General features: G+C 63.3%; 1 protein-coding gene across 13 annotated transcripts in view; it reads right to left on the reverse strand.

The window, feature by feature from the left end:
• The window catches only part of TP73 (tumor protein p73), a 65,710-nt gene that overhangs the window by 8,603 nt on the left and 32,587 nt on the right, over positions 1 to 24,520 (reverse strand). For 9 of the 13 annotated variants that reach the window (XM_025856171.2, XM_025856169.2, XM_073903457.1 and 6 more), the window contains 3 exons: positions 13,990 to 14,232; positions 794 to 980; positions 393 to 508 (listed from right to left, as the gene is read on the reverse strand). In XM_025856171.2, the coding sequence (XP_025711956.1) occupies positions 393 to 508; positions 794 to 980; positions 13,990 to 14,232 (546 nt within the window). Of the gene's footprint in view, positions 1 to 392; positions 509 to 793; positions 981 to 4,206; positions 4,706 to 13,989; positions 14,233 to 15,891; positions 15,912 to 16,546; positions 16,760 to 17,240; positions 17,260 to 24,520 lie in introns of those variants that run through there. The other 4 variants (XM_025856176.2, XM_025856177.2, XM_073903460.1 and 1 more) reach the window with 4 other exon arrangements.

Consider the following 24,520-nt stretch of genomic DNA (forward strand, 5'->3'; position numbering starts at 1 on the left):
CCATCCCACCGCCAACCCACCATCCCCGCTCAGCCCCCCACCCCCACTTGACTCCACCCCCAGCTTTTCACTCTAGCTGGGCCCTCAGCAGAACCTTCTGCGGCCTTTGGGTCACAGCAGAGCCCTGGGGGGGGCTCTCCCCTGGGGGGGCCCACCTCCCACTCTGGCCCCATCCCTCGCCTCCAGACCCTGCGTGCATCCTACCGGCCTCTCTCCCACAGCGGGAGAGGGCCCGAGGGGGTCCCACCTAGACCTGCACACAAGCGGTCAGAAGTGGGTGCCAGGTGCCAGGGGGTGGGCGGGTGAGGGCGAGGAGTTTGCTCCGTGGCAGGACTGGAGATGCTGGGGCCAGCAGGGCGGGCTGAGGTGACCTGAGTGCTCCTCCTGCCTACCTGCGGGGGCTCGTAGGGAACCATGACACTCTGCCTGCCCGTGACGGGGTCGTCCACATACTGCGAGAGATTGTTGCCCTCCACGCGGATGAGGTGGCTGGCCGGAGCAGACTGTCCTGCCGGGAGGGGACACCGCTTCAGAGGGGTGCCCAGCTGGGGTCTGGCCACCCCTGTCGCAGCCAGCTGGGGACCACGGTGGGGGGGACTCAGGCCAGCAGCCTGTGGTCCCGTGGGCACCCTCCCCTGAGGCCCCAGGTGCCGCTGGGCTGGAAGGGGGCTGGGGAGGGGAGATGCCGAGCCCACACCACCGGCCACTGCCACCCCCCAGACAGGAGGCCCGAGGCCAGCCCTCCCCTTCCCAGGGTGCACTGGCCGCTGGGCACGGGGGCTGGAGGTCTCACCCTCGTTGAAGTCCCGCCCGAGCTCATGGTTGGGGCAGCGCTTCACGACCTCAGTCACGTGCTCTGCCTTCTTGTAGACGGGCATGGCGCGGACGATGGTGCCCGGGGGCGGCGGGGTGGACACCTTGATCTGGATGGGGCAGGTCTTGGCAATTTGGCAGTAAAGCTTCTTCAGCAGTGGGGAGTACTGGTGGTGGGGGGGGACAGGGTTCAGGCCCAGCCCCGACTCAGCACCCTGGTGCGGCCGCGCCCCCACCCCAGTCAGGAATCCCGCCCCCAGCTCTCCGAGGACCTGCTCGCCCCTGCCCCTTTGCTGGATACCTCCAGCCGTCCTTCCAGTGGCCCCCTCCAGGCCCCCCCCCACACACATGGCAGCACCTGGCCGGTTTGGGTGCAGGGAGAGCAGTTGGGCTCTCTGGATCTCACTGGCTGGAGAGGTTAGCACGTTACGTCCATCTTATGGGCGAGGACAGTAAAGGCCGGAGAAGCGAGTTGCCTCTGGAGAGCGGGGCTGGGAGCCAGGTCTGCCCTGCCAAGCCCGGCTCTTCCCACCATCAACCTTCAGTCCCGGGACCCGCAGTGGTTGGAAGCAGGGGATTTGCAGCATTGTATCTCAGTTTTTAAAAACCCAGAGTTAGGCTTTTCTGGTATTTTGATGAGAAATGTGTAATTGTGAGACAGCCTGGGTACCCCTATGCACCGAAGCTTCAGGAAGGAACTCCCTAGAACAGCAAGTCTGAGGGGTTGAGCTCTGCAGCTTGGTATGGACCACTGGCTTGGGGGGGTCCTCTGACCTCAAAGCTCTGGTCCCTGCAGCCTGGGACCCTGTCCCAGGGAGGATCAGCGCCCAGGGGACCCCGTCACCCACCTAAGGACCCTGGCCAGCTCTCATGAGTTCAAAGGTGACCCTGATGGTGGCCACAGGGGTGCCCATTGGTTTCAAGTTGACTGGCTTCTGGGGACCCATCTGTGCTCCTCATGTCTCCTTCCCTGAGGCACACTGGGCAGTGTTCCTGTCCTCAGACTCACAGGACGCTTCCTGTCCCCGCCCCATAATCCCTATGCCCCCCACAAAGCCCCAGTGACCTGGAGTTATCCCAGCCACAAAGCCTGGAGGGAGCCCCATCACACCCCACCGCGGTACACCCAGGGAAACCATACTGAACCAGGGACACCGCTAGACAGGTGTCCAGCTGGGGTCTGGCCCCCGCCACGTGGTGCATCTCAGCAGACTGGGGAGCACAGACTGGGGCTTAGGCTCACAGCGGGAACTGTACCCACCATGGTATAGTCAGGGCAACTGAGGCTGGATGCCAGAGCGGGCAGCAGAGCCAGAGCTGGTCTCAGCCCACTTTTGCCAAGGAGGCTGGGGGGCCCTGACACCCTCATCCTGCAAAGGTAAAGCCCCCACCAGCCACCAGAGCTCCCTCTCTGGCCATCAAGGGACACCATGGACCCTCAGGGACTCATACCTTCAGCAACTGCAAGTATACAAAACCCAAGGGGTGGCAAACACAGAGATGGGGCTGACCCACAGCCCGAGAACGTGGGGTCCCCAGAGCCCTCAAAGCCCTTGGTCCCACAGTATGAGCCATCCCTCCCCTGATGAGCTGGCAGGGGCTCTGTCCCGGAAACACTCACCCATCCCCAGAGTGGAGTCCAAGGAGGCTTGGGGGACAAGTGGGCTGGGGTCTCCCTAGTGGTGTCCTCGGGGTGTTGGACCCTGTTCAATTTTCCCGTGGCGCAGAATTCAGTACGCACCCTTCCCACCCCCATCACAGACAGGAAATGAATGCCCCTGGGGCTCACCCCTTCACAGGTGCTCCACTCACCGGGGTCCCCAGAGCCCAGTGCAGCCTGCCACCCCATACCTGGGACCCTCACCTCTGGGGGGGAAGCAGAGTCCCCAGACCTGTTTAAAATGCAGGAAAGAGGGGCGCCTGGGTGGCTCAGTCAGTTGAGTGACTGCCTCCAGCTCAGGTCATGATCCCAGTGTCCTGGGATCAAGCCCCGCATCAGGCTCCCTGCTCAGCAGAGAACCTGCTTCTCCCTTTCCCTCTGCCTGCCCCTCTGCCTACCTGTGCTCTCTGTCAAATAAATAAATAAAAAATATTAAAAATAAAATAAAATAAAATGCGGGAAAGAATGATCCCGCACAGCCCTGAGGCTGGGGGTGAGGCACTGCTGGGAAAAGCAGAAAACAGGGCTGCCTAAGGGCAGGCTTGGGGCCACAAGGGGAGGGGGGGCTCCCTGCTTCTTGTTGTGGGGGTCAGTCCTGCTTCCCAGGGGGTGACCGCTGACCTCTGCTGCCCCCATCAGTATAAATGCTGCCACTTCACTCTCCAAAGCAGCAGTGTGGGGGATAAGCTGGGCACCCTACCCCAAGGACTGTGCCCAGAACAGCCATAGCCCAGCCCAGAGCAAACACTAGGCGCCAGCCAGTTCAGCACCCAGCTCCCTGGTCTGCCCACAAGTGAGGCTTCAGAACTGGTCCCTGACCCTCAGACAATGTGCCGGTAGAGTGTCCGGCAGGGAACTGCCTGGCAAGCATCCTGGAGGCACACCGAGAGACTCAGCACAAGAGCAGTCACCCAGGGGGTCTCCCTGGTGGAGGAGGCCCCCACAGGAACCATGAGCCTTGGCTGGACTGCAGGGGCCCAAACACAACTAATGACACGGCAAAGCCAGCAAGCGTTTGTTGAGGGCCTACTGTCTGCCATGCCCTAGACTCACTGGAAACTGGGCTGAGAGCCCCTTCAAGCCACAGAAGAATCTAGACTTACTGGAGGCTTACACCTCAAAGCCACGCAGCCCTGGTACTGGCCGGCCTCAGCTGGTGACCAGTGGGACCGGGCCCTTCTGCAGCAGCTGGTACATTCCAGAGGGCATCCCTGTCCCCTGCAGGGTCAGCGAGGACCCCAGGAGGGCCCGCAGAGGTGTCCAGTGAGTGAGGTGACCTGGGGCTGAGAGGTGGCCTGCTTCCTCCGTAAGTGAGGGTGGGGGTGGGCAGACACGCTGAGAAACAAGCCTGGCCTGGGAGGGGCAGGTCATAGTCACGGGTAAGCAGTGGGAGAATGGCCTTTGAGATCTGGCTCTGGTCCTTGGCCCCTGGGAGGCTGTAAGCCACTGGACAAACCTCTCCGAGGCTTGGCGGGGGAGGGGCGCAGTAACTGACTACACTTAATACCCCTGGAGGGTTTTCGCAGTGGACTTATTAGTGTACCGTGGTCATTCCCACGTGAGATGGTTCCTGGCCCCTCTGTGAGCAGGCGGAGAGTGCCCCCAGGGGCGTGAAGGCCCTGCAGTCCCCTCCCCAGAGCGACCACCCAGCGGCTCCCATCAGTTAGTCACTCGACCTCCTGCTCCTTCCGCCTCCCCACCACCCTCCGCAAGGGCCAGGCGCCTTGGCTCACCAGCCAGCAGGGATGGAGCAGGACTCCAGGCGCAGCCCGGGGCTCCGAGCCCCTCTCTCGAGGTCCTGCAGCCCAGCGGGGCGGGGGCGCCCCAGGGGTGCTCTTCGTGTCAGGAGTCGGGCCCGAGGTCCGGGGGCGGGGGGCAGAGTGGGGGGAACAGCGGAACCCGCGGCGGCGCGGGCGGCGGGCGCCCCGCCCCGGGGAGGAGCCCCAGGGAGCTGTCCGCGGTACCGGCCCGGGAGCGGGCTGGGCGGTGAGCGCGGGGCCGCCTGGGGTGGGCGAGGAGAGTGCACGCGGCTTCCTCCCTCTGCGTCCCTGGCGAGGCCACCACCAGCCTTGGGCCTGACCCCGCTCCCCACAGGGGTGTCCCCAGCCCAGGTCCACCCCCAGCTGGCTGCTAATGTGGCCTCGGGCGCGTGCACCGGCCAGCCCCATCCCTGCAAGGGGTTGAGCCCACAGAAGCCCGACCTTTGGGGCGGTTGGGGTTGAGCATCGCGGCTGAGGGATGCCTGAGGTCTGCCTATACCTGGAGCATCTGGCTGGGCTACACGGGCAGGGGCGGGGGCATGAGCCCCTACAGCTCCACCAGCTCCGTCCCTCCTCCCGTGGCTCCTGGGCCCTAGGCCCTGGGCAGGTAGGGAGGAAGACTCCTGGGTCCCATCTCTTCTATAGAAAAGGTCACTGGAAGACGCTTCCTTTCCCTCCCTCCCTCCCTCTTTCCTCTCCTTTCCTAGAACCGCTAGATGGATGTGTTTCAACAGATTCTGAGCTGATAAAATCTTATTTATCTTCGGCTGTTGACACAGAACCGTCTGGACTTGCCTGCTCCGGGATGCGTGTATTCCTCCGCGCTTGCAGGATACGGTTTGCCCAAATGCTGGTGTATGCCCATCCCTCCCCTCCCCCACTCAGACCCTCCCCCTCCCTCCCCCCATCACAGTCCACGATGGGCCGGGTCTGGCTGGGAGCCCAGGGCCTGGCAGGGCTGGGCGGGGGTGGCGGGTGGCAGGCGCCTCGGCTCTGTGGCTGTTAATTTCCTCGCACCCGCTCCCCAGCAGTTGGGTGCCCGGCGCGGGCAGGTTTGGACAGGAGGAGAGTGGGGAGGTGATAATAAGTTGTCTGTCATTTTCCAGGGACGTGTAGCATCTTGCAAACCGCAAATACCGTTAACCAGCTTGGGCGAATCTGTTACAACAGATTCTGGAAGATGGGGCCTGCCGGGGCCGGGGGGGGGGGGGGCTTTTATTTTTTAAATGATTTTTTTTTATAGCCCACTTTTATCTGCTTCCCGTGCGTGCATGCGAGTGTGCAGGGCACATTTCTGTCCTCTCTCTGGTTATGGGCCCCTTTGAGGACCTATCCAAGGCCACAGACCCATCTCTTCCTAGAGAAGCTCTGTGGGTTCACAGGGCGACCCCCGAGACCCACAGGGAGCCTAGGCCCACGGCCCCCATTGACAGACCTGCTGGGTCCCTTTCTCCTTCCAGGTAAGGAGGGGCCTCCAGGGGGGGGGAACACAGCCACACTGCTGCACCGCCCCCCCCCTGTGGCCTCTCCCACCCCGCGGAGGGCTGCTGGGAGCATGGGGTGGGCTCTGATACATGTCAGGGAGGCCTGGGCAGGACAATTGGGAAGCTACCAGCCTGTAACAATCACCCCAGCCCACTTTGGAGCACCCAGGGTCAGGAAGCAGTGAGGGTCCGGGCACAAGGAAACCCACAGCCAACACCCCACCTTGGCCTCAGGCCTGCTGGTCGGAGGCTCCGGGGAGCTCAGCCGCAGCCAGTGCCTGCAGACTGATGAAGAAGCTGCCGTGATCCCCCGCGAGCTCCTGGCTGGGGGAGGGGACAGATGCATCCGCTGACAGACTGGACAGTGTGGGCTCCCCTCGCTGGGAGCCCAGAGAAGGATAAACTAGAGGCAGAAACAGGCTTTGCAGGTGCCCAGTGACCCTGACCACTGTCCAGGGGCGTTCCCAGAAGTTGCTATCTGGAGAGGTGGACCTGGGGCTGGCGGGGACACCCCTCAGGAGCCAGGCAGCTTGCCCCACCACATCCTAGAGCCAGGTCCCAAACAAGAGGGCGGGGGCCCTGGGACTCGCGGGATCTGGAAGTGCCCTGGAAGGAGAGTGTCTCCCTCTCAGCTGCACCCCCAGACCACAGGGCCTTGGGCCTACTCAGTCCCTTGTCACACACATGGCAGCAGGCCAGCAGGGACAGCCCCCCGTGGCTTCTGTCCTGGGCTAAGATCGGGGGTGGGCAGCCGTTGTGTGTGGAGCTGACCCAGGAGAGAGGCGGATGGACACCAGGTCTGCCGTGCAGAGGGAAGGAAGGCCCGGGGGGGGCCGGTGAGTCGGGAGGGGAGGCCCACACCAGCAGCCTGGGCAGTGGGTGACACAGTGGGCCCAGAGGGGAGGGGAGGGCCCCAGGGGGTCTGGGGACACGGTGAGGGCTGCAGGACAGACTGGGAGACAGTGAGCCCCGAGACGGGGTGCAGTGACCCTGTTTCTCCACAGGGCCCCCAGGGCCACCCTCGAGGCCACCACTCACACTGACACCTCCTCTGCGCCAGGTCCATGCACACATGGTCTCCACCCTCAAGGTCATGCACTGTCACTAGAGCGCCGCTTCCAAGAGCTGCCGGCTCAGCAGCAGGGGTGGAGCAGCACTGGGACCCCTAAGCTCCCTTTGTCACCACCAGGCTTGACCCGGGTCCAGGAAGACTCAAAGAGGCACGCAGGGGGACAAAGCAAGGACATGGGTGCCAGATGTGACATGCCTGGGGTCAGGGGCAAGGGGACCAAGTGGGGGGACCTGCCTTTGGCCTCAGTGACCTGGGCCGGGCAGTGTGGGAAACTCTGGGCCTCCATCCGGTCCTTATTCTGTAACCCAGGCCTGTCATCCGGCCTCCCCTGGACCTCAAGGAGGGGACCTTGGGATGGGGTGGGTAAGCAGGACATGTCTTTGGGGACACAGCTGGGCTTGCAGAGAGCACCAGCACTCCCACCAGGAGCCACCCTCCTGCTCCAAGGGCACTAATCTCCCCTGCATCTGAAGCACCAAGATCCACCTCGGCCGGGTCCAAACACCAGTTCCTCTGCCCATGAACTTGGTTTCCGACTTTGCCAGCTGGAGAGCCCGTGCCCGTCTGTCCCGGCCTCCTGGAGAAAGCAGACACTCCACTGGTTGGCCTGGTGGGGAACACGCTCTGGCAAGGCCCCAGCAAGCAGGGCTGAGAGCCAGCCCACAGAGCTGCACGGCATGGGGACGGAGCGGGGAGGCTGGCCAACCACTGGGCTCTGCTCACCACAGAGCGTCCCCTCAATTGCCAGGAGAAAGAGCCCCCTATGGCCCTCACCCCCACCTGACTTGTGGCCTTTGAGTAGGCTTGACCTTGTCCATGCAGTGATCATAAAGGTCAGCCCACCTGGGCAAGGCGCTGGGGTCAGCAGCATCTTCTGCTCAAAGGATAGTCCTGGGATCCTCTGCCTGTGGGCACACTGTTCCGGACACCACTCTGGTCTGGTGAGCGCAGGCATGATGGGCTAGCTCCTTCCCCCAGTGCCCTGAAGCTTCCAGATGGCCTGGGGCTGGAGCTGGCCCAGCTGCAGGTGGCTTGGGAGTGGGGGAAGCTGGCCAGGCTGTGGCCACAGGGGGGGCAGCTGCCGCGCACACAGGCTCTCCTGCCTCTGATCTTTCTGCCCTGGAAGCTACAGGTACGTCTCTGGTTCCGGACCTCAGTTAACATGTGCCCTCCGGCCAGGGAGCGGTGCACTTAGTTTCTTCCCTCTAAATAAACTCCACTCTCAGCCAGCAGGAGAGAAACCCACTGCATCTCTAGTGAGCTCCGGGACACCCTGGACACAGGGCGGCGGGGGCGGTGGGGGGTGGGTGGGTGTCATTTTCCAGCTCTTAAGGCAACCATTGGCTGGAATCAAAGTTTTCACTGAAACTTGTAAATATCCAGCAAAGTATGTGGGGCAAGGAGAGTTTTGGCTCCTAAACATCTGATCCCCCTACAGAGGGCAGTGGCTCCTGGTGCCCACGTGGCCTCATTTCATCCCCCCCATGAGGAGCGGGGAGAGGCTGCCGCGCCCCAAGGCGCACGGCCATGGTGGAGGAGGCAGGTCTGCGATCCTTGGGGGACCTTGGGCTTTAGGCCACCGTGGGGCCCCCAATAACCTCTGAATGTCCACTTCACTGAAGCCGGAGTGCTAGTCACTTTTTTAAGGGGGGTTCTCCTGCCCTAACAGGAGCATCACAGCCCTGCGGCCCGTCTGGTGGGGGGGCCTGGGGGGGGCTTACGCACGCAGCCCGGACCTGCCCCTCCCCCTCAAGGGAGCTGCTCCTCTTTCCAGTTGTGACACCCTAGATTTCTGCCCCTCCTATTCCTGGGGCTGCCTGGACAAAGCCCAGGTGCGGCCAGGGGGCTTCTCCACCTGGAGGCCAGGGGGTGTGGCCACGGGAATTCTGAGACCTGGGGTCGGTGAACTTGAGCTTGGCTTCCAAGTTTGGGATCTGAGAGAATCCTGACACAGATTTCCCCCACAACTGACCACGGAAAAGTTTCACTGGCTGCTCAGCGGAGACCCTCACCCAGAGCCGCACAGAGCCGCAGGTGCAGGATGCCCAGGAGACGCTTCCCCCCCATAAAGGGGCTACTGATCCCGGGTGGGGGGCCAGGCCAGGGAGATGCTCAGGGGGAGGCGGGGAGGGGCCGGTCCTGGGTCTGCTCCCGACTCCAGGCCCCAGCCCCTCCTTCTTGCTCTGCTGGTCAGCCGGGAGTGTTCTAACCATAAAGCGTTCTTGAGGGATGGTCATTTGTCAATCCGTAGTGGCAGCGAAGGCGGGCGGCCGACTCTCCCCTGCGGTGGGAGTTGTCACTCACTCGTTGGCAAACAGGAATCGAGGCTCCTGGGGCCCCGGGGGTCAGCCTCTCTTCCCAGCGTCTCCCTGGGGTCCCGGGGCATCCCGGAGCGCCCCTACACTCACAGGGGGTGCATAGATGGCCTCCCCCCACCCGCTGCTTGACGAAAGCCAGGGCTCAGGACGCCCGCACCTCCTGCCTTTCCTGAGCCTTGGTGTCGTCACCATCAAGGCTGCTGGGAGGGCGGCCCTCTCCCACACACTGGGGTGGGGGGTGGGGGTGACGGCCTGGCCCCACCACAGTCAGCACCGCCAGACAGACATTCTAGAATCTATGGAACCATACCCATTTTGGGAACGAGTCCCAGAAAATAGGATTCTTCATAAAACACTGATCGCATCCAAACCCGTAGACTCCTACCCCCCCAGGGGGCTGTCCCTCACATCCCCTACAAGAGCCCAGGTGGGGGGAGGCGGAGGCCGCCCTGGGTGCACCCCTCAGCCCCCGGGACTCAGGGAGTGGGGCCTCCAAGGCCAAGTTCTGTGACCTGGGGCTCCAGCTGCAGAGGTCGGAGAGAAGAGGGGATGCCCGGCTCAGGCAGGCCTGCAGGGAGCGGGTCCACCTCAGGAGCTCCCCACAATGCAAGCAATCACTGCAATTTCCCTGGCTTACTCCTCGTTTTGTCTCCACAATAGACACTGTTAGAGCTCTTCCCTGGCCTCAAATACGAGTAATTGCTTCTGGTGCCAGTAAAAGGTATTAATTCCACTTATGCATTCCATAAACTTTTAGGATAACGCAATTGATACCGTGATCATGTTGGGACACCTCCACTATTATTTTCCTGCTTGCAAACCTCCGAGGGGCTGGAAAGTTTTCTCCCGAATCCATTAGTGTTGACTCAGCCACATTCTACCAGGAACCCCGTGTAGAGTCTTTGTGCCTCCCTGCCTGCCTTCCACAGGACCCTCCCCGGCCAGGAGGGTGGCACTCACCCCACGTGCGCTGGCTCGCCCCCGGGCTGGACGGACTGGCACTCGCCCATGGTCATGTGTGGGGCAGCTGGAGGTCATTCAGGGGGCTGTGTCCAGGCCGGCCAGCCGGCCGTGTGGAGGCCTCCCCCACGGGCTCACTGAGCCCTCATGCCCATGTACACCCTCACTGGCCTAACTCACACTGCTCGGCTGGGCCAGCGCTCCAGCCATACCAAGCCTCTTGGGTGACCTCGGAGCCCCCTCCCAAACCTACCAAACCCCAAGGACAGTCCCCTTCCCTGGCAAGGCCCAGCCTAGGAGCTGGAGGAGATGGAGCTGGGCTGGACAGCATCCAGATGTCCCTCGCATTGGGCTGCTCCTTGGGGCTCCTGGGACCGGCCGGCCGTGTCATTGCCAATCCCTGGGCAGGGGGCCCAGGACAGGAGTGGCCGTCAGGGCCCAGAGGCCAGGTTGGAGTGTGCTGGGCTTGGGGACAGGGACAAAGGCATGAACACTGCCATCCCTGGCTGGGCTCCACCGCCCACCAGGCCAAAGAGCATCAGTACCCAGGGGGGCCAGCCCCTACCCGCAGCTCTGACCTCACGGCGTGTGTCTCCTCCTGATGCCCCCAGAGCCCCAAAGCCCCTGACACAGGACAAGCTCCGGCCAGGTGACTCAAAAGCAGCCATGTGTGGGGCGCTCCCCAGGCTCCGGGCCCTGCTCACAGTGGTCCCAGGATCCAGGGCACTTGTCCCTGCTGACCCCTCGGGCTACAGCCCACTTTCAGACCGCAGCAGATCTGGGACCTGGACCCTACCAGCCAAACTCCCACCACGTCTGGCCCCTGGTCCCCAGGTTAGAATCTTGGAGGCTGAACACACACCCCTCCTCTGGCTGCTCGGTTATGCCCGACCCATCCGTCCTGGCCTCCTGTGGGGGAGCAGGCGTTGTCACACCCTGGGTAGCGACCAGAAGAGGCCTGCACACGTGCACACGTGTCTGTGTGCATGTATGCATGTAGCACGTGCACACCTTTACGTGTGTGCGAGGTGCCTTGTGTGTGTATGTCCGTGTGTGTGCACACGCCTGTGAGCGGAGGGCTCCCCTCGGTGCCCAAGGAGCGCACATGTGAGATCTGGGGGCAGAGGGACCACCTGGGGCTGGGGGCACTCGCCGGGGGACTCGGCCAGGCAGAGGCCAAAGACCCCATTAACAGCTGTGATCCCGTGAGGACTGGTGAGGGTGTTTTTCCCAAACGAGGAGAGGAGTGAAGGCAACAGTCAATTTGGAATTGTACTTGAGAAAAATATGAATTATCTATCAGTTACCAGCCGGCTGGCATGGCGGGGGCCATGCATGGTGTGGTGCAGAGGCCCAGATAGCACGCCCGGGAAGCAAGTCTGGGCAGAGCCCGCACAGCCGGACCCCCAGAGCTGTGAGCAGGCGGGCTGCCCACAGTCCCCACCCTGCACCATGAGCCCACCCGCCCCCTCCCCGGGCAGGGAAAGGAGCCTGCAGGGGGTCTGCTCCCAGAGAGCCAAGGTGTCAAAAATCTCATTATCAATGTCTGTCCCACCTGTACCCCCTACACTGATGGGGGCTGGGGAGGGGAACCGGGCAGGCCAGCAGCAACACCCCCCAGCACAGCTGCAAGAGAGCAGAGGGCCCAGGCGGGGGGGGGGTTGCGGTGAGGGGTGGTAGGAGCCACTGAGCACAGGTGAGCCTTCCACTGCTCGTCCCCACTCCCCTCCCTGTATGGCTGGCCAGGACAGACCACTCCATGGGGCCACATGGGGCCAGACAACTGTGACCCGCCATGGGCCCTCTAGACCTGACGCTGCACCTCTGACCGGAGAGGTGGAAGCAATGGGGGGGGCGGTTGGCAGAGGCCCCAGGCGGGCAGTGGGGGGACAGTCAGCAGGGGGGCAGCTTCTGTCTCTCCCTGAGGACCAGCTCAGACCATCTAAGCCACTCCAAGTCCCCCAAGACACTGCAGAGACCCCACCAGCATCCTCAAACAGCAGAGAGAAAGAGAGCCAGGACCCCCCTCTAAGGCTTGTCAAGATTCCTAGGGGTCTGGCAGCTCAGGCCTTGGTGCTAGAGGGGTTGGGACCCTCCCCTGAAAGGCCAGAGAAAGGGCTTAGGGAACAGTATGAACATGGAAGAGGAGAAAGAGTGAGCCTCCTGTCGCCAGAGGTGTGCAAGGGTGGGATGTCTCAGGCGCCTCCTGACCTGGCTCACAGTCACACAGCCAAACCTCAAATCTGGAGTCGGGGGACCAGGGCCCCACAGGAAATAAGAGAGTCCTGCAGCAGGTACAGCTGCTGCCCAACAACCTCACCCAGGAGGACCAGCTCTAGGGCACCCCATCCCCAGCCTTACTGCTAAGGAAATAGTAATGTGACACACCGCTCCTACTGCGCTGGCCTGTGCTGTATGGACAACACCCCCTCTAAGGAACAACAAGGAGCGCTGCAGGGAGCCTTCACGAGTGAGGACGAGGTACCAGCTCAGGGCAGCCAGCGATGGGTCAGCGGCTGGGGACCCACAGCCAGAGCGAGAACCAGAGACAGCCGCAGGGGCACCGTGCCTTGGATCCCAGACCCGGACCAGCCCCTGCAGAGAGCCGGACCGTCTCCCTGTGGAGTCTCCCTGTGGATCTGCACCCCCTCGGGCCCCCCCAGGAGCGTGGGAAAACCACCACCTGGCCAGGGGACAGTGGGGATCGTGAGACCTCATTCTTAAAGCGGCAGAGCCTCAGGGTCACCTGCTTGGTGCTCGGCCACGCTGCGTGGACTTCTCTGTTTCCAGGGGCTGGGGGAGACCACGGAACTGCTGTTCCCTGGAGGGGGTGACCCTGCCCCAGGGCCGGGACCCGCTTGGCATCCCCAGGGCAGGTGCCAGGCAAGGCTCACTGTCCTCTTCTTGCGTGCAGGCAGGAGACCTGGAGTGCCCCCGGGGCTGCCTTTCCTGCAATGCCCTGCGTGCCCTACCCTCAGGGGGGAGCCTGTGGTCTGTCCCTGGGTCGCAGCGCCCCCGCAGAGTCCCTGACCCTGCGGGCATGTCCGGCAGCCCTGTCCTCTCCTGGCTGCACCGCGGTTAGGAAGCTAGAGCCCCCAGACCCGGAAGCCCGGCCGCGGGGTCGCAGCAAGCACTTACTGCCTGCGTCACTCTGAGCGAGCTGCTTCCCCTCCCCTCCGCTGCCTGTGGCCTGGGCTATAAAATGGGACGGTCACAGATTCTACCTTGGGGGTCGCTGGGCTGTCTCAAGAGTCAGCGTAAACTCAGAGCACCCCGGGGAGGCCACGGGTGCGCGGCCGTCATCCAAATCGGCGAAACCCCCACCAGGGGCCAGAATGTTGTGGAGCACAGGGCGAGCACAGGGCGGGCGCAGGGGGCGAGGTGGGACCTGAGTCTGCAGCGCTGTGGACCCCCCACCCATGACTTCCCGGTCTCACACCCATGCTTGTAGATGACAGCCCAGAGTCCGGGCAGGCAAAGCTCCAGCCCGCCAACCGCCAGACTCCAGACCCCCCTGCCAATGGCACTACCTGGAGCAGGCAGCCCAGCGAGCCGCGTGTCCCGCTCACCCAGGACAGGATTCAAGCCCCACCTCGGGGCAGGGACGCCGGTGGTCTGCCTCCGCCCCGTGGACCCGTGGACCTTGCTGCGGAGCCTTGTCTGCCCCTCTGGGGCCCCGCGGAGGCCAGCCGCTCTGGCCGCACGTCCGAGGGGTAGGCACGCCCAGACTGCCCAGCCCCAGACCCGCCTCCTGCCCGACGCTCCTCCCGCAGCAGTGGGCCAGGCTGGAACCCTGTGCGGACACCTGGCCGGCCCTCCCTCCCTCACTGCCGGGACGGCCCGGGGCGGGGTGGGGGGGCGGCGGTCGCCACTTCCCACCCCACACCCCGCAGATGCCCCTGGGAGCAGGGGCGCAACTCACCGTCCAGGTGGCGGACTTGGCCGTGCTGGACTGCTGGAAGGTGACGTCGAAGTGGTGGGGGCCAGGGTAGTCGGTGTTGGAGGGGATGGCCGGTGCCGGCGACATGGTGTCGAAGGTGGAGCTGGGCTGCGCGTAGGGCGAGTGGGTGGGCACGCTGGTGGCGTGCTCCGGGGTGTAGGGGCTGGCCGAGGCCGCGCGGCTGCTCATCTGGTCCATGGTGCTGTTCAGCAGATTGAACTGGGACTAGCGTGGAAAGGGGGAGGGAGGGGGACACACAGTCAGGCTGGAGAGTGGAAGCATGAGGCCAGAGGTGTCCTGTTACAGGAGCCTTAAAGGGCCAGCAGCTCAGTCATCCCAAATATTTCCCGCCCCCCCCCACCCGGCAGGTCACTACTTGTGTTGGGATAAACTGACATATTCACCTCGCCCTCCCCCCTCCATCAGTCTCCCCGTGCCAGGGTTTCCGGGGTTCCATGGAGCGCACCTGGAGGGGAGCTGCTGGTGGAGGGGGCGGCTCCCTGCCCCTGGACCTCCTGGCAGGCTCGCAGGAGGGGCTCGGGCTCTGGGGCAGGGTCCCCGTCCCCAGTCCTCCGGCACAGCCCAAAGTAGGGAGATCCCGGGCCCAGGGAGCCAGACAGGGGCAGGGGGTGGCCCCAGTGTGGGGGGCCCACGGTCCCCTCCTGCTGTGGGCCACAGCCTCTGCCCTAACCCGGCCCTAGGAGCCCAGCCCCTCCCCCCGGGGCCACACCCTGAAGGAACAGGGACTCTGAGCTGCGAGCTGCATGGTGTGGGTGCATCCCCAGGCCACCCTGTTGGGGTCAGCCCCTGCCTGGAGCTTAAGGAGGCCCTAGCAAAGGAGGGAGGAGACAGACCAGATCCCTCCTGGAGGGCCGGCCGGGAAGACCCCTTTCCCATGAGATTTATTTTAATCTTCTCTTTGGGCCTGAAGCAGACACTGCTATTATCCCGTTTTACAGATGAGGACACTGAGGCATGTAGGGGAGTGACTTGCCTGAGGTGAGGTGGTGGCTCTGACAAAGTGGGGGCACCAGCCACCCTCAAGGCAGTCACCCGGAGAGCCCCGGGGACAGGAGGGGACAGTGAACCGGGGACAAAGGGCCCAGGGTCCCCAAGGGGGGCAGAGGCAGACCAGCAGCCAGAGGGGATGGGGGGCTTGCCCTGCAGCCCCCTCAGCAGCCTGCCTCCTCCAAACTGCAAAGCACAGGAGTGCATCCCTCAGGCTGGGAGGCAACTGGCTGCTCAGCGCTGGGCCGTCTCCTCCGTCAGGAGGCTGGTGCTCCTCACCCACGGCCCCCCCCCCCCCACCCCGGCCCCCCCCCGGAAGGCACACGCCCCCCCCCCAGCTCGGCATCCCCCTGGAAGGCACACGTCCCCCCCCCAACACCTGGGCTGCCTGCTCCGGGCAAAGTTTCCTTGGAGCCTCAGCACAAGTGATGCCCCAGGAGGAGGGAGGTGACAGGTGACAGATTCTTACTGAAGCCCTGGCTTCGTGCCTCCTGGAGCCCAGGCCATTGCTTTCCTCGGATGCGTCAGCGCCCCCCCCCGCCCCGGGGATGGCCTGGCGGAAGCTGCTATCGGAGGGGCCCCTCGGTGGTCATAAACGTGTGGCCGGGGCCTTGTCCTCCACCAGCGGGACAGGAAAGCCCCCTGCAGGGCACCGCTGAGAACTTCTTCCCTGGTCTGGCTCCCCACCACCTTCCTAACTTCCTGTGGCTTCACCTGTCCCCTGGGGAGGCGCTTGCACCCACCGACCATGACGGGCAAGTGGACAAACTCTGGGTCCGTGGGTGGAAACAGTGCTGACCCCCCATTAAGGAGCAATGAAACAGCCAAGGGGACCACAGCCTTGCTCAGAGAACAAAGCCAGCTGCAGAAGTGTACCTGCTGTGGGGACCTGCTGCGGGGCCCAGGGGCTGGGTGGGGCTGGGGCCGCAGCTAAGGGGAGCCTGGCTTCCTTTGGATGTGATGAGGTGCTCTAAGATTCACGGTGCTGATGGGAGCACAGAGCCGTGGATATGGTCAAAACCACTGAAATGCACACTTTGGATGGGTGAGTTGTGTGTTATGCAAAACGTGGCTCAATAAAGCTATTTAAAACAAAATGACAGAGAGGCAAGAGAAACCAGCCTTGCACTCCACACGGCTGGGATGGGGGACCCCCGCGCACTCTTGCACCCCGAGGGCTCTTCCCTATGCCCCGCCCCCTCCGTCTCTGGACCTACAGGACTGCTGCGGGCCCCACAGGGGCTGTCACATGATCCCAAGCGTGGGACCGTCCAATATACAGCCACGGGCCACATGGGTACATGGAGCCGCGGCAAGTGAGGCGGTGCTGGGGGGCGCACGGCACCCTGACTCCACACACCCGGTGCCACGAGAAAAACATAAAAATGAAGGATCTCATTCTGTTTCATGCTGAACACGCACCAAAATGTGCATCATTTCCGATAAGAAGGGTAAATTATTAATTACGTTATTTCCACGGGTTTCTTTTTACTGTTTTTCTATGTGGCTACTGGAAAACGCAAAATCACACCTGTGGCTTGCGCCGCGTTTCTGCCGGATGGCGCTGGACCCCGAGTGTCTGGCCCCCAGGCTCTCAGGCATCATCCCAGCTCCCAGCCTCACTGTCATCAGCAAGGCTGCTGGCGCACCTCCTGGGGGGGCTGAGGACTCGCATTCCAGGATCCTCACTGAGTGGTGGCCCAGCAGACGAAGGAAGGAAGGAAGGAAGGAAGGAAGGAAGGAAGGAAGGAAGGAAGGAAGGAAGGAAGGAGAGAGGGAGGGAGGGAAGGAAGGAGGGAAGGAGGGAGGGTGCGCCAGGCAGCAGGATGGCTTCCCCCGTGCAGAAGCCCGGGAACGTGGACGGGGCATGAACCCGGTCCTCCCACTCAACCAGGCTGAGAGCCCCATGGTCCTGGGGTGGGGAGGATGGGGGTGCCAGCCTGCTCCCCACCCAGAGTCGAGTCCCCATGACCTCTGTCTTCCAGGGACAAGCCACAGCCCCACGGAGTGAGCGGCTTCCCTGGGCTACCCAGGGGCTGCAGGAGGCTTCCCTCCTCCGGGGCTCAGTGAGGACAGCCTCACCGGGCTCAGGTCTGTCCTCTCCGCTCCATCCCCAACAGGACAGCCCAGGCCAGCAGGGCAAAGGGCCCCCCCACTCAGGGGAAATGAGAGGCAGGCCCACGACAACAACGTTGTTCAGATTTTAACTTGTCCACATTCTTTACCGATCTGAGGAGGGTGCCAGGAAATTAGTCACTGAACCAAAAGAGCCGGGCTGATAGCATCTCTGCGCCCGGCAGTCACAGGGCAGGAGGGAGCGGGAGGTTTCCAGCAGGCAGGTCCCTGGGGAGATGTGAAGGAAGTGCTCGGCACACACAAACACCCGAACACGGGTGCCCACAGACCGAGCCAGGGGCCCGCAGGGAGCACACCCTCCCTCCGGCCTCTGGCCCCGGGGCACTTTGCGGTCCAGGAGTCTTGGGAGCTCTCCTCTCCCCAGGGGAGCGGAGCACAGGGCCCCGTGTCGGGCCACTGTCGGGGGCGGGGGGGGGGGAAGCCGTCCCTGCGAGTCCTTCTCAGGGTCCTGCACCCCCAGGAGCTCCTGGTCCACGCTGGGTGGCAGCTTCTGCATGTGGCTCCCCAAAGGCCCCTCCTTCCCTCCCTTAGCATTCCTCCCAAGTGGGGATGGGGAGCGCTGCGGGGGGCCAGCCCCCACCCCCATTTTGATCTCTCTGCCCAAACTGGTCCAATACAGCCACACAGAAGCCTGGGGTAGAGCTCCTCCAGACCAGAGGCCCCTGGAAGCTGGGGTGAGACCCACTTGGCAGCAGGAGGAACCCGGGCAAAAGCAAGACTCTTTTGGTTTGTTTTGCTTTCAATCAGAACTCCCAAGAGAGTGGGCTAATTAGGACATGCCCGGCCCCAGGCGGCCCACATGTGCCTACATGTGCGTGCAGAGCTCCTGGGCCCAACCCAAGGAGGGCTGCGAGCAAGCGGGCGGGAGCGAAGGAGCCGGCGGGTGGCCTCCCCTCTAGGTCCGGGGCAGAGGATGAGCCCGGCCTGCCTCAGAGGCCGGAGGCCGTTCCTGGCTCTGGGTCGGTGGCCAATGGCCTGGGAGCTCCCTCCACCAAGACGAGACAGGCTCCCCGAGGCACTCTCTGTGCGTTTGTTCCACAAACATGTTTTCTGCTGCTCTCCGCCAACTTGGAGGGGACACTGGGTGGGGGCAGAGAGGGTCAACCTGCCCTCAGGACGCAGGCAGGGTGTCCAGCCTCCACAGGGAGCCGGGCTGGCTCCCAGGGTCAGCACCTCTCGGACCAGGACCCCAGGGGCGCCCATTTCTGCTCAGGAAAGGGCACGCGTCGGTCTGGGGGCCACATGCACACATGTGCTCGCACAGCAGGGCTCAAAACACACGCAGGGATGGGGCAAGGGGCTTAGACCTCAGGCTGCAGAGGGAGAAGGCCACCTGATGGGATGAGGATGAGCAGAGGCCCCGCCCCTGGTTGGATGACCTGGACTGTGTCTGAGCACCTGACCTCCTCCGGGAAAGGAGCTGGACTGTCAGGGCTCGGAGTCCCAGGGAAGGAGGGTGCTGCCCGAGGACCAGTAGGGGAAGGACGAAGCGAACCACCCTGGGGTGGAGTGGTCCCAGCTTCCAGCCCACCCCACCTCGTCACCACCTCTCCAGCCTGGGGCCCTCCCCTCCTCTGGAGATCCACTGGGGGCCTTCCCAGCCCAGGCAGCTGCAGAGACCAGCACCCGCCTGGGGACAGTGAGCTGGGGAGACCTGCCTGCGTGCATGCCCGGGGGACACTCTGGTCCGGCTCAGCTTTCAACCCCATCCCCAGACCTTGCTGCTTTGATCCATCCTGTGCCCAGGGGGTGGGGGTTCAGAGGCCCCAGCTCCCCAGCCACACCTTGCACCCCCCGCAAGGCAGCAGAGGGTCTGGCCTGCCCGCTGGTCCTCCTGCCCAGCAACCTGAGCTCAGCCCAGCCCCGCAGCCCCTGCCCCACAAGCTCCCAGCACCCTTTGCTGGCCAAGCCAGTGTTGGGGGTCCCTGCAGCTGATCAGGAGATGGTGCTGGGTTGGCTATCCCAGAACAATGGGCGTTCCTGGCCAACCCACTGCCCACCTACAGGCCTCTCTGTGTGTCCAGGTCTGGGATGAGTACCGCCCACGAGGACCATGTCCTGGGGCAAAAAGAGAGGAACAGAAGGGACTTCCCAGGCCCAGCAGGGCAGAGCAGGCCTCCGAGGTCAGGAGACCTAGAGGCCGAGGTCCCAGCCCCACCTGTGTTACCCAGCCAGGCAATCCACCTTCTTCGGCCTTAGCTTTCCCATCTGCAAAGTAGGGGTGAAGCCATAGGTCGGCTGTGGGGATCAGGAGGGTCCAGAAAGGCTGTAACCCGTGACTTCCCATCAGGAGGAATGACCCTTGCCCAGGAGACTCCCCAGATCCAGGGAGCCCCCCATGCACGATGCACTCATCTCCCCTCGTCTGCACAAAAGCCCAACGAGGAAAGGGCTGCAGACGACGAAGCAGTCCCGGCCAGCCTCAGACCTTCAGCCCGTCGCTTAGAGGTCACTTCCCACAGTCCGGTCATGCCCGGCCCCAGACGGGATGCTCAGAAACTCTGGGCTGAATGAAACAGCCCCGGGAACTCACAAACGGACCCCAAAGCACATGTGGACCATGGCACCCGCCCTTGCTCTTTGGGGTTGAAAGCAGCTGCTGCAGCCTTTCCAGGAGCACCTGGCAGGAGCGGCCACTGTGCGTGTGGCCAGCCCGCCCTGCCCAGGGGCCCGGCCACCCCCTGCCCCTGTGCCTTCTTCTGCCCCGTCACCGGCCACACTGGGTCAGGCCCTCCCTTCACTGTGAGCTGGATTTTGCAGTTGTAGAAGATTCCTATTTCATGTGTTTATTTATTTAAAACTGATAAGCCCTCTCAAGTGAGTTTTTGGGATGTAAATGGCAAACAGATTGTTTTTAAAAGCCTGTACCCTGATTCCCTCCTCACATCCCTCGCTTCCCAGGGTGGGAAGGTGGTCTGTGGCCACCTTTGGCGGACTCCCGGCGATTTGAGACAGGAAAAGCAAGAGCACAGGTGGGCTGTGACCATGCGGCCGCAGCAGGTGTGTGTGCAGGTGTGTGTGCAGGTGTGTGTCCCACGTGCTCTCTCCGGACGGGACAGAAAACCTTGCCACTGAAATTTACAGCGCCTCTTAGTATGTCCCCAAAGGCTCCGTTCCAGGCTCTCACTCACTAGTGGAGGGGACTCTGGGGGGAGAGGGAGGACATCTCCTGCCCCGTCCCTGCACGGGGCCAAGCGGGGGCAGCCGGGGACACTGGGCTCAAACCCTGGATCAGGAAGCATGTTTGTCCCTGCCACGAGGACACACAGATCCCAAAGACAGAGCTCCTGCACCTTCGGGTGGTGATATGGGGTCCCCCAGAGGGCCCCCCGTGCCCAGCCTCCTTTGTACACCTGCTGTGTCCATACCACAGGGCTTTTGCTCCCGCCGGCCCCTTCTTGGAACACTGTCTCCTCCCATCTGTGGAGCCTTTGAAGGCTCACCTCCTTCTAGAAGCTTCCAGGCTCTCCACCTGCCTGTGGTCTGTGCTCTGGGGCTTTCTCTCCCACTTCTCTGGGTAGAATAACAGACATCAGGATGCACGCCCTTGGGGGTTCATATACCATGGGGTGTCCGTTTTCCCCCGGCTATAAACCTCTAAAATACGGGTGAACCTTGACCGACACCAGGTTAGGGGCGTGGACACCCCGTGCAGTCAAAAATCCAAGTATAACTTTTGAGTCCCCCAAAACTGAACTACTACTGATAACCTATTGCCCGGAAGCCTTATCGATAACATCAAGTCAGTTAACACAGATGCTGAAGGCTGTGGGTGTTATAGATGACGTTCACACAGCGAGGTAAGCTGGAGGAAAGGAAATCTCATTAAGGGAGTCACAAGAAGAGGAAACCCATCTCAGGGCTGCCCCGTATTTATAAAACAAAAGTCCGCATACAAGTGGACCCGAGCAGTTCGAGCTCGTGGTGGTCGGGTCAGCCGTCTCTGTTCCTGCCGGTTTATAAACCTGCAGCAAAGGGCTTCCCTGGCTGACCTGGCTGAGCCCGTCTAGCTCCTTACGCCCTCGACCCCCAGGAAGTTCTTCCTGGACACGAAAGCCCATCCCCCTCTAACCCTGCGCAGGGAGCAACCCTCTTCTGCTTTGTAACCTTGGCCGGGCTCACCGGGATCATGCAGGGGATCCCCGAGTGCCCAGAAAGCGAGGCGTGGCTGGCGGGTTGGTGCTAACAGAGTCCTCCATCCGTCGTCCCCTGAGGCTCATGACAATGGGGATTGAGGACATTTCCAAAGCCCTTCCCAAGAAAGCTGAGAGGCCCAAATGCAACTCCGAGCAAAATCCACCCATGACCTTCCCAGATGTGGAAGGTGGTGACACAGCTGGCCGGAGGCTTCACGGGTTCCTCTCTCCCCCCTCCTTCCCTCTTTCCCTCCCCACCAGGCCCTGCGGGGACCTGGTGCCATGCTGTGTCCACTGCTCCCCAAGCCTGCAGCACCATGGGTGTCCCGTGCGGCCCTAGGGCCTTGCAAACACGTCTCCCTTCACAGCCGCGAGTGAACAGTCTGAAGGAAAGGTCTTCGTGACTTCCCCCCAAGGTCAGCCCCTGTGCACCCCACGTTCGAGCTGCCCGCTGCAGGCCCAGCACAAGGCCATACCCTGCAGCCTTTAGCAGATAGCCGTCCTGGCTTCCAGCCCACGGTGGGCTGCCCGGCTTCCCTGGCCCCTTCTTCATCCCCTCGGCCGGGTTCTGCCCCCCAGCCTCCAGGCCCCGCACAGAGCCCACGTCCGCAGGACGCTTCCCGGCCCTGCTGCCCTTCCGGGCCAGGGGCTGCGGCTGGAGTTGAGCCCAACTGGCAAGGCACACAGATCCATCCTGTCCCAGGTCGGAGTGCTCCACAGCTGGGACCACATCAGGGGACTGGGGCCCCAGCTTCACCACGGCCCAGCTGTGTGGTCCCTGTCTTTGTGGAAAATGGGTGAACAGCGGCTTCCTCATGGGACCAGCGTGGATCTGACTGGAGGAGTGGGTGCAAGGGTCTTTACTGTGACCGGCTCAGGGAGGGGTCACCGGAGCCCCTGACAGTCTGCTGAGCCCTCTGCCCAGACCTCCACGGACGGGAGGCTCCCTGCGCCCCACTCAGACATCACCTCCTGGGGTGAGCGCTCTCTACTCCCGGGACCCAGAACCGCCTGACCCGGGGTGCAGGTCACTGTCTCCCGCAATGGGGGAGGAGCTCTGAGCCCGGACCTGGAGCCCCTTGACCCCCCGCTGCGGGCACCCCTTTGATCTCGGAGGCCTCTGCCTGGTGTCTGCTCTGACCCCCGTGTCCCCCAGCTCCCCAGAGAATACTAAGACCAGACTGTTTTTTGTAGAGTATGAAACTCCAAGCCCCCTGCTCTTCTCTGGCAGGCATGTCTGGGCTCGGGTGTGACCTCACCCAGAGGTGAGTGACTGGCACATCTGGGCTTCGGGGGAGATAACCCACTCGGAGTAGGACCTCCATCCCGCGGGGTTTCCCACAGCACCTCCCGGAGTCTGTGATTAAACGGGTGGAAACGCCAACAAGACCGGACTCGTGCCGGGGGGAGGCACCCTCTCCTCCTGAAAGTATGCACTTATACTCTCTCCTCACCCGGGGCTGAAGCAAGGCCTTGCCCAATCCTACACCAGGGCCATGTGGAACTTTCCACACCTCGCGCCGGAGAAACGTGCCCCCAGAAGCCTGCTCCTGCAGCTGCCGAGGCGTGTGTCTGCAGGACGCCCCTGCCCGCCTCCGCCTGCACAGAGCAGCACGGGGGCAGCAGCCTGGGGCCGGGGGTCAGGCAGGGTCCCCGTGGTTCTCTGGGATGTGTCCTGCCGGCCCCTGTGGGGCTGCCCGTGACACAGGCAGGTGGCCCACAGATGCACAGACTTTATTTTAACCCCCAGAACACAGCCCCGTCCAGGCCCCACCTCCCAGGGTGCCCAGGGCCTCGAGCAAAGCTGGGGCACAGCTCATGGGGTACCCCTCGCGCTTGAGCGCCACTGGGGACAGTCAGCCTTCCCATCCCCCTGCCTGCCGCCCCGGAGCCTGGCCCTGACCCAGGCATCTGCCCTGAACTCCTTCGCCCATGTCTCCCTTGTCTGCCTGTCTGTCCATTCTGCAGGTGCTGATCAGGCCCTGCCCACACCAGACCTCCCCGGGGGGCTGCAGCTCCTCTCGGTGACAAGTGTGATGAAGGTGACAGGGAGGGTGAGGGAGAGTCATGAGTGCACCCCCGTCAATGGCCAGGACCCAGGGATGGAGAAACCGTTACGCGCCTCCTCAGTGAGGGGTCGGCCGCTGGTTGGCCCATTCCCTCCCCAATTCAAGGCTCCGGGGTGGACAGACGGGCCAACCCCAGTCCCTCCCACCAGCTCGGCTACCTGACAGCTTCCTGGCAGGTGAGGTAGCCCATCCCCTCCCCACACATTTCCCAGGCGCCGTCTGTCCGGGGTGCCGGGAGCCAGCACGGCGGCGAGCAAACCAGCAAGTGAGTGTGTTGGGGGCTCTGGGCTTCAAAACAGGCTGAACACAAACACAGCTGGGTGGGGGGCAGTGAGGGATGGGCAGGGCACAGGGAAGCCTCCAGACTGGAGACTAGAAAGCAGTGCCTGCAGCCCGAGGAAGGGCTGAGGGGGGTCGGTTCAGCCAAGGGACCCTCGCTCCCGAGTCAAAAGCTGTGACATCGGCCATGGATTGGAGCAGGGGGCTGGCACGTCCCGAGGACACGCCGGTGGGCTCCTAATGGAGCGGACGCTGGGTGTTGCAGAAAGGAGGGTCAAGAACAGCTCCAGGGTTTTGGCCAAGCCAAGGAAGAGCGGATTTTCCACTCGCTGAGGCCGGACTCGCCCCTCCACGGGGCAGGTGGGAGCTTGGTGTGGGCTGCTAAGTGGAGGTGGGGCTGTGGACAGGCGGCTGGGCCTGGAACTGCGGGGAGAGACCGAGAGCCTGGACGAGGCGGCAGGAGCCCGGGCAAGCGGAGTGTCAGCTCAGCAAACCTGGCGGCTGGGGGTGATCCCTCCCCTCAGGGCAGGCTCTGGTATTCCCCTTCTGGGACATTCCATCCCTGCCTGGGGCCCCCAGAGCCTTGTGCTCTCGCTACCCCAGGTCAGGGAGAGGACACCTGTGGCTGCCAGCCCATTCTGCGGCCCAGACCCCCGGCCACGCGGGTTCAGCTCCGGCCAGCCACGGGAGCCCCTCCCGCCTGGTCCCCAGAGGCCTGACCTTGCGGCCCGCCCCCCCCCCCCCCCTCCCGTCCCCCGTGGCACCTTCTCCTGGCTCCCAGGTGGCCCCTCTTGTCTCTTGGGAGCTGTCTCTCTGTCTCTGATCTGGTTACTCTTCCCCCGTGCAGCCCCCACCCAAGCCGGGACTCCCCACCCAGGCCTGTCC

Source organism: Callorhinus ursinus, unplaced genomic scaffold, assembly GCF_003265705.2.
Source record: "Callorhinus ursinus isolate GAN/ISIS: 27379988/994484 unplaced genomic scaffold, GSC_fseal_2.0 scaffold18, whole genome shotgun sequence".
In the NCBI taxonomy this organism is placed as follows: Eukaryota; Metazoa; Chordata; class Mammalia; order Carnivora; family Otariidae; genus Callorhinus; species Callorhinus ursinus.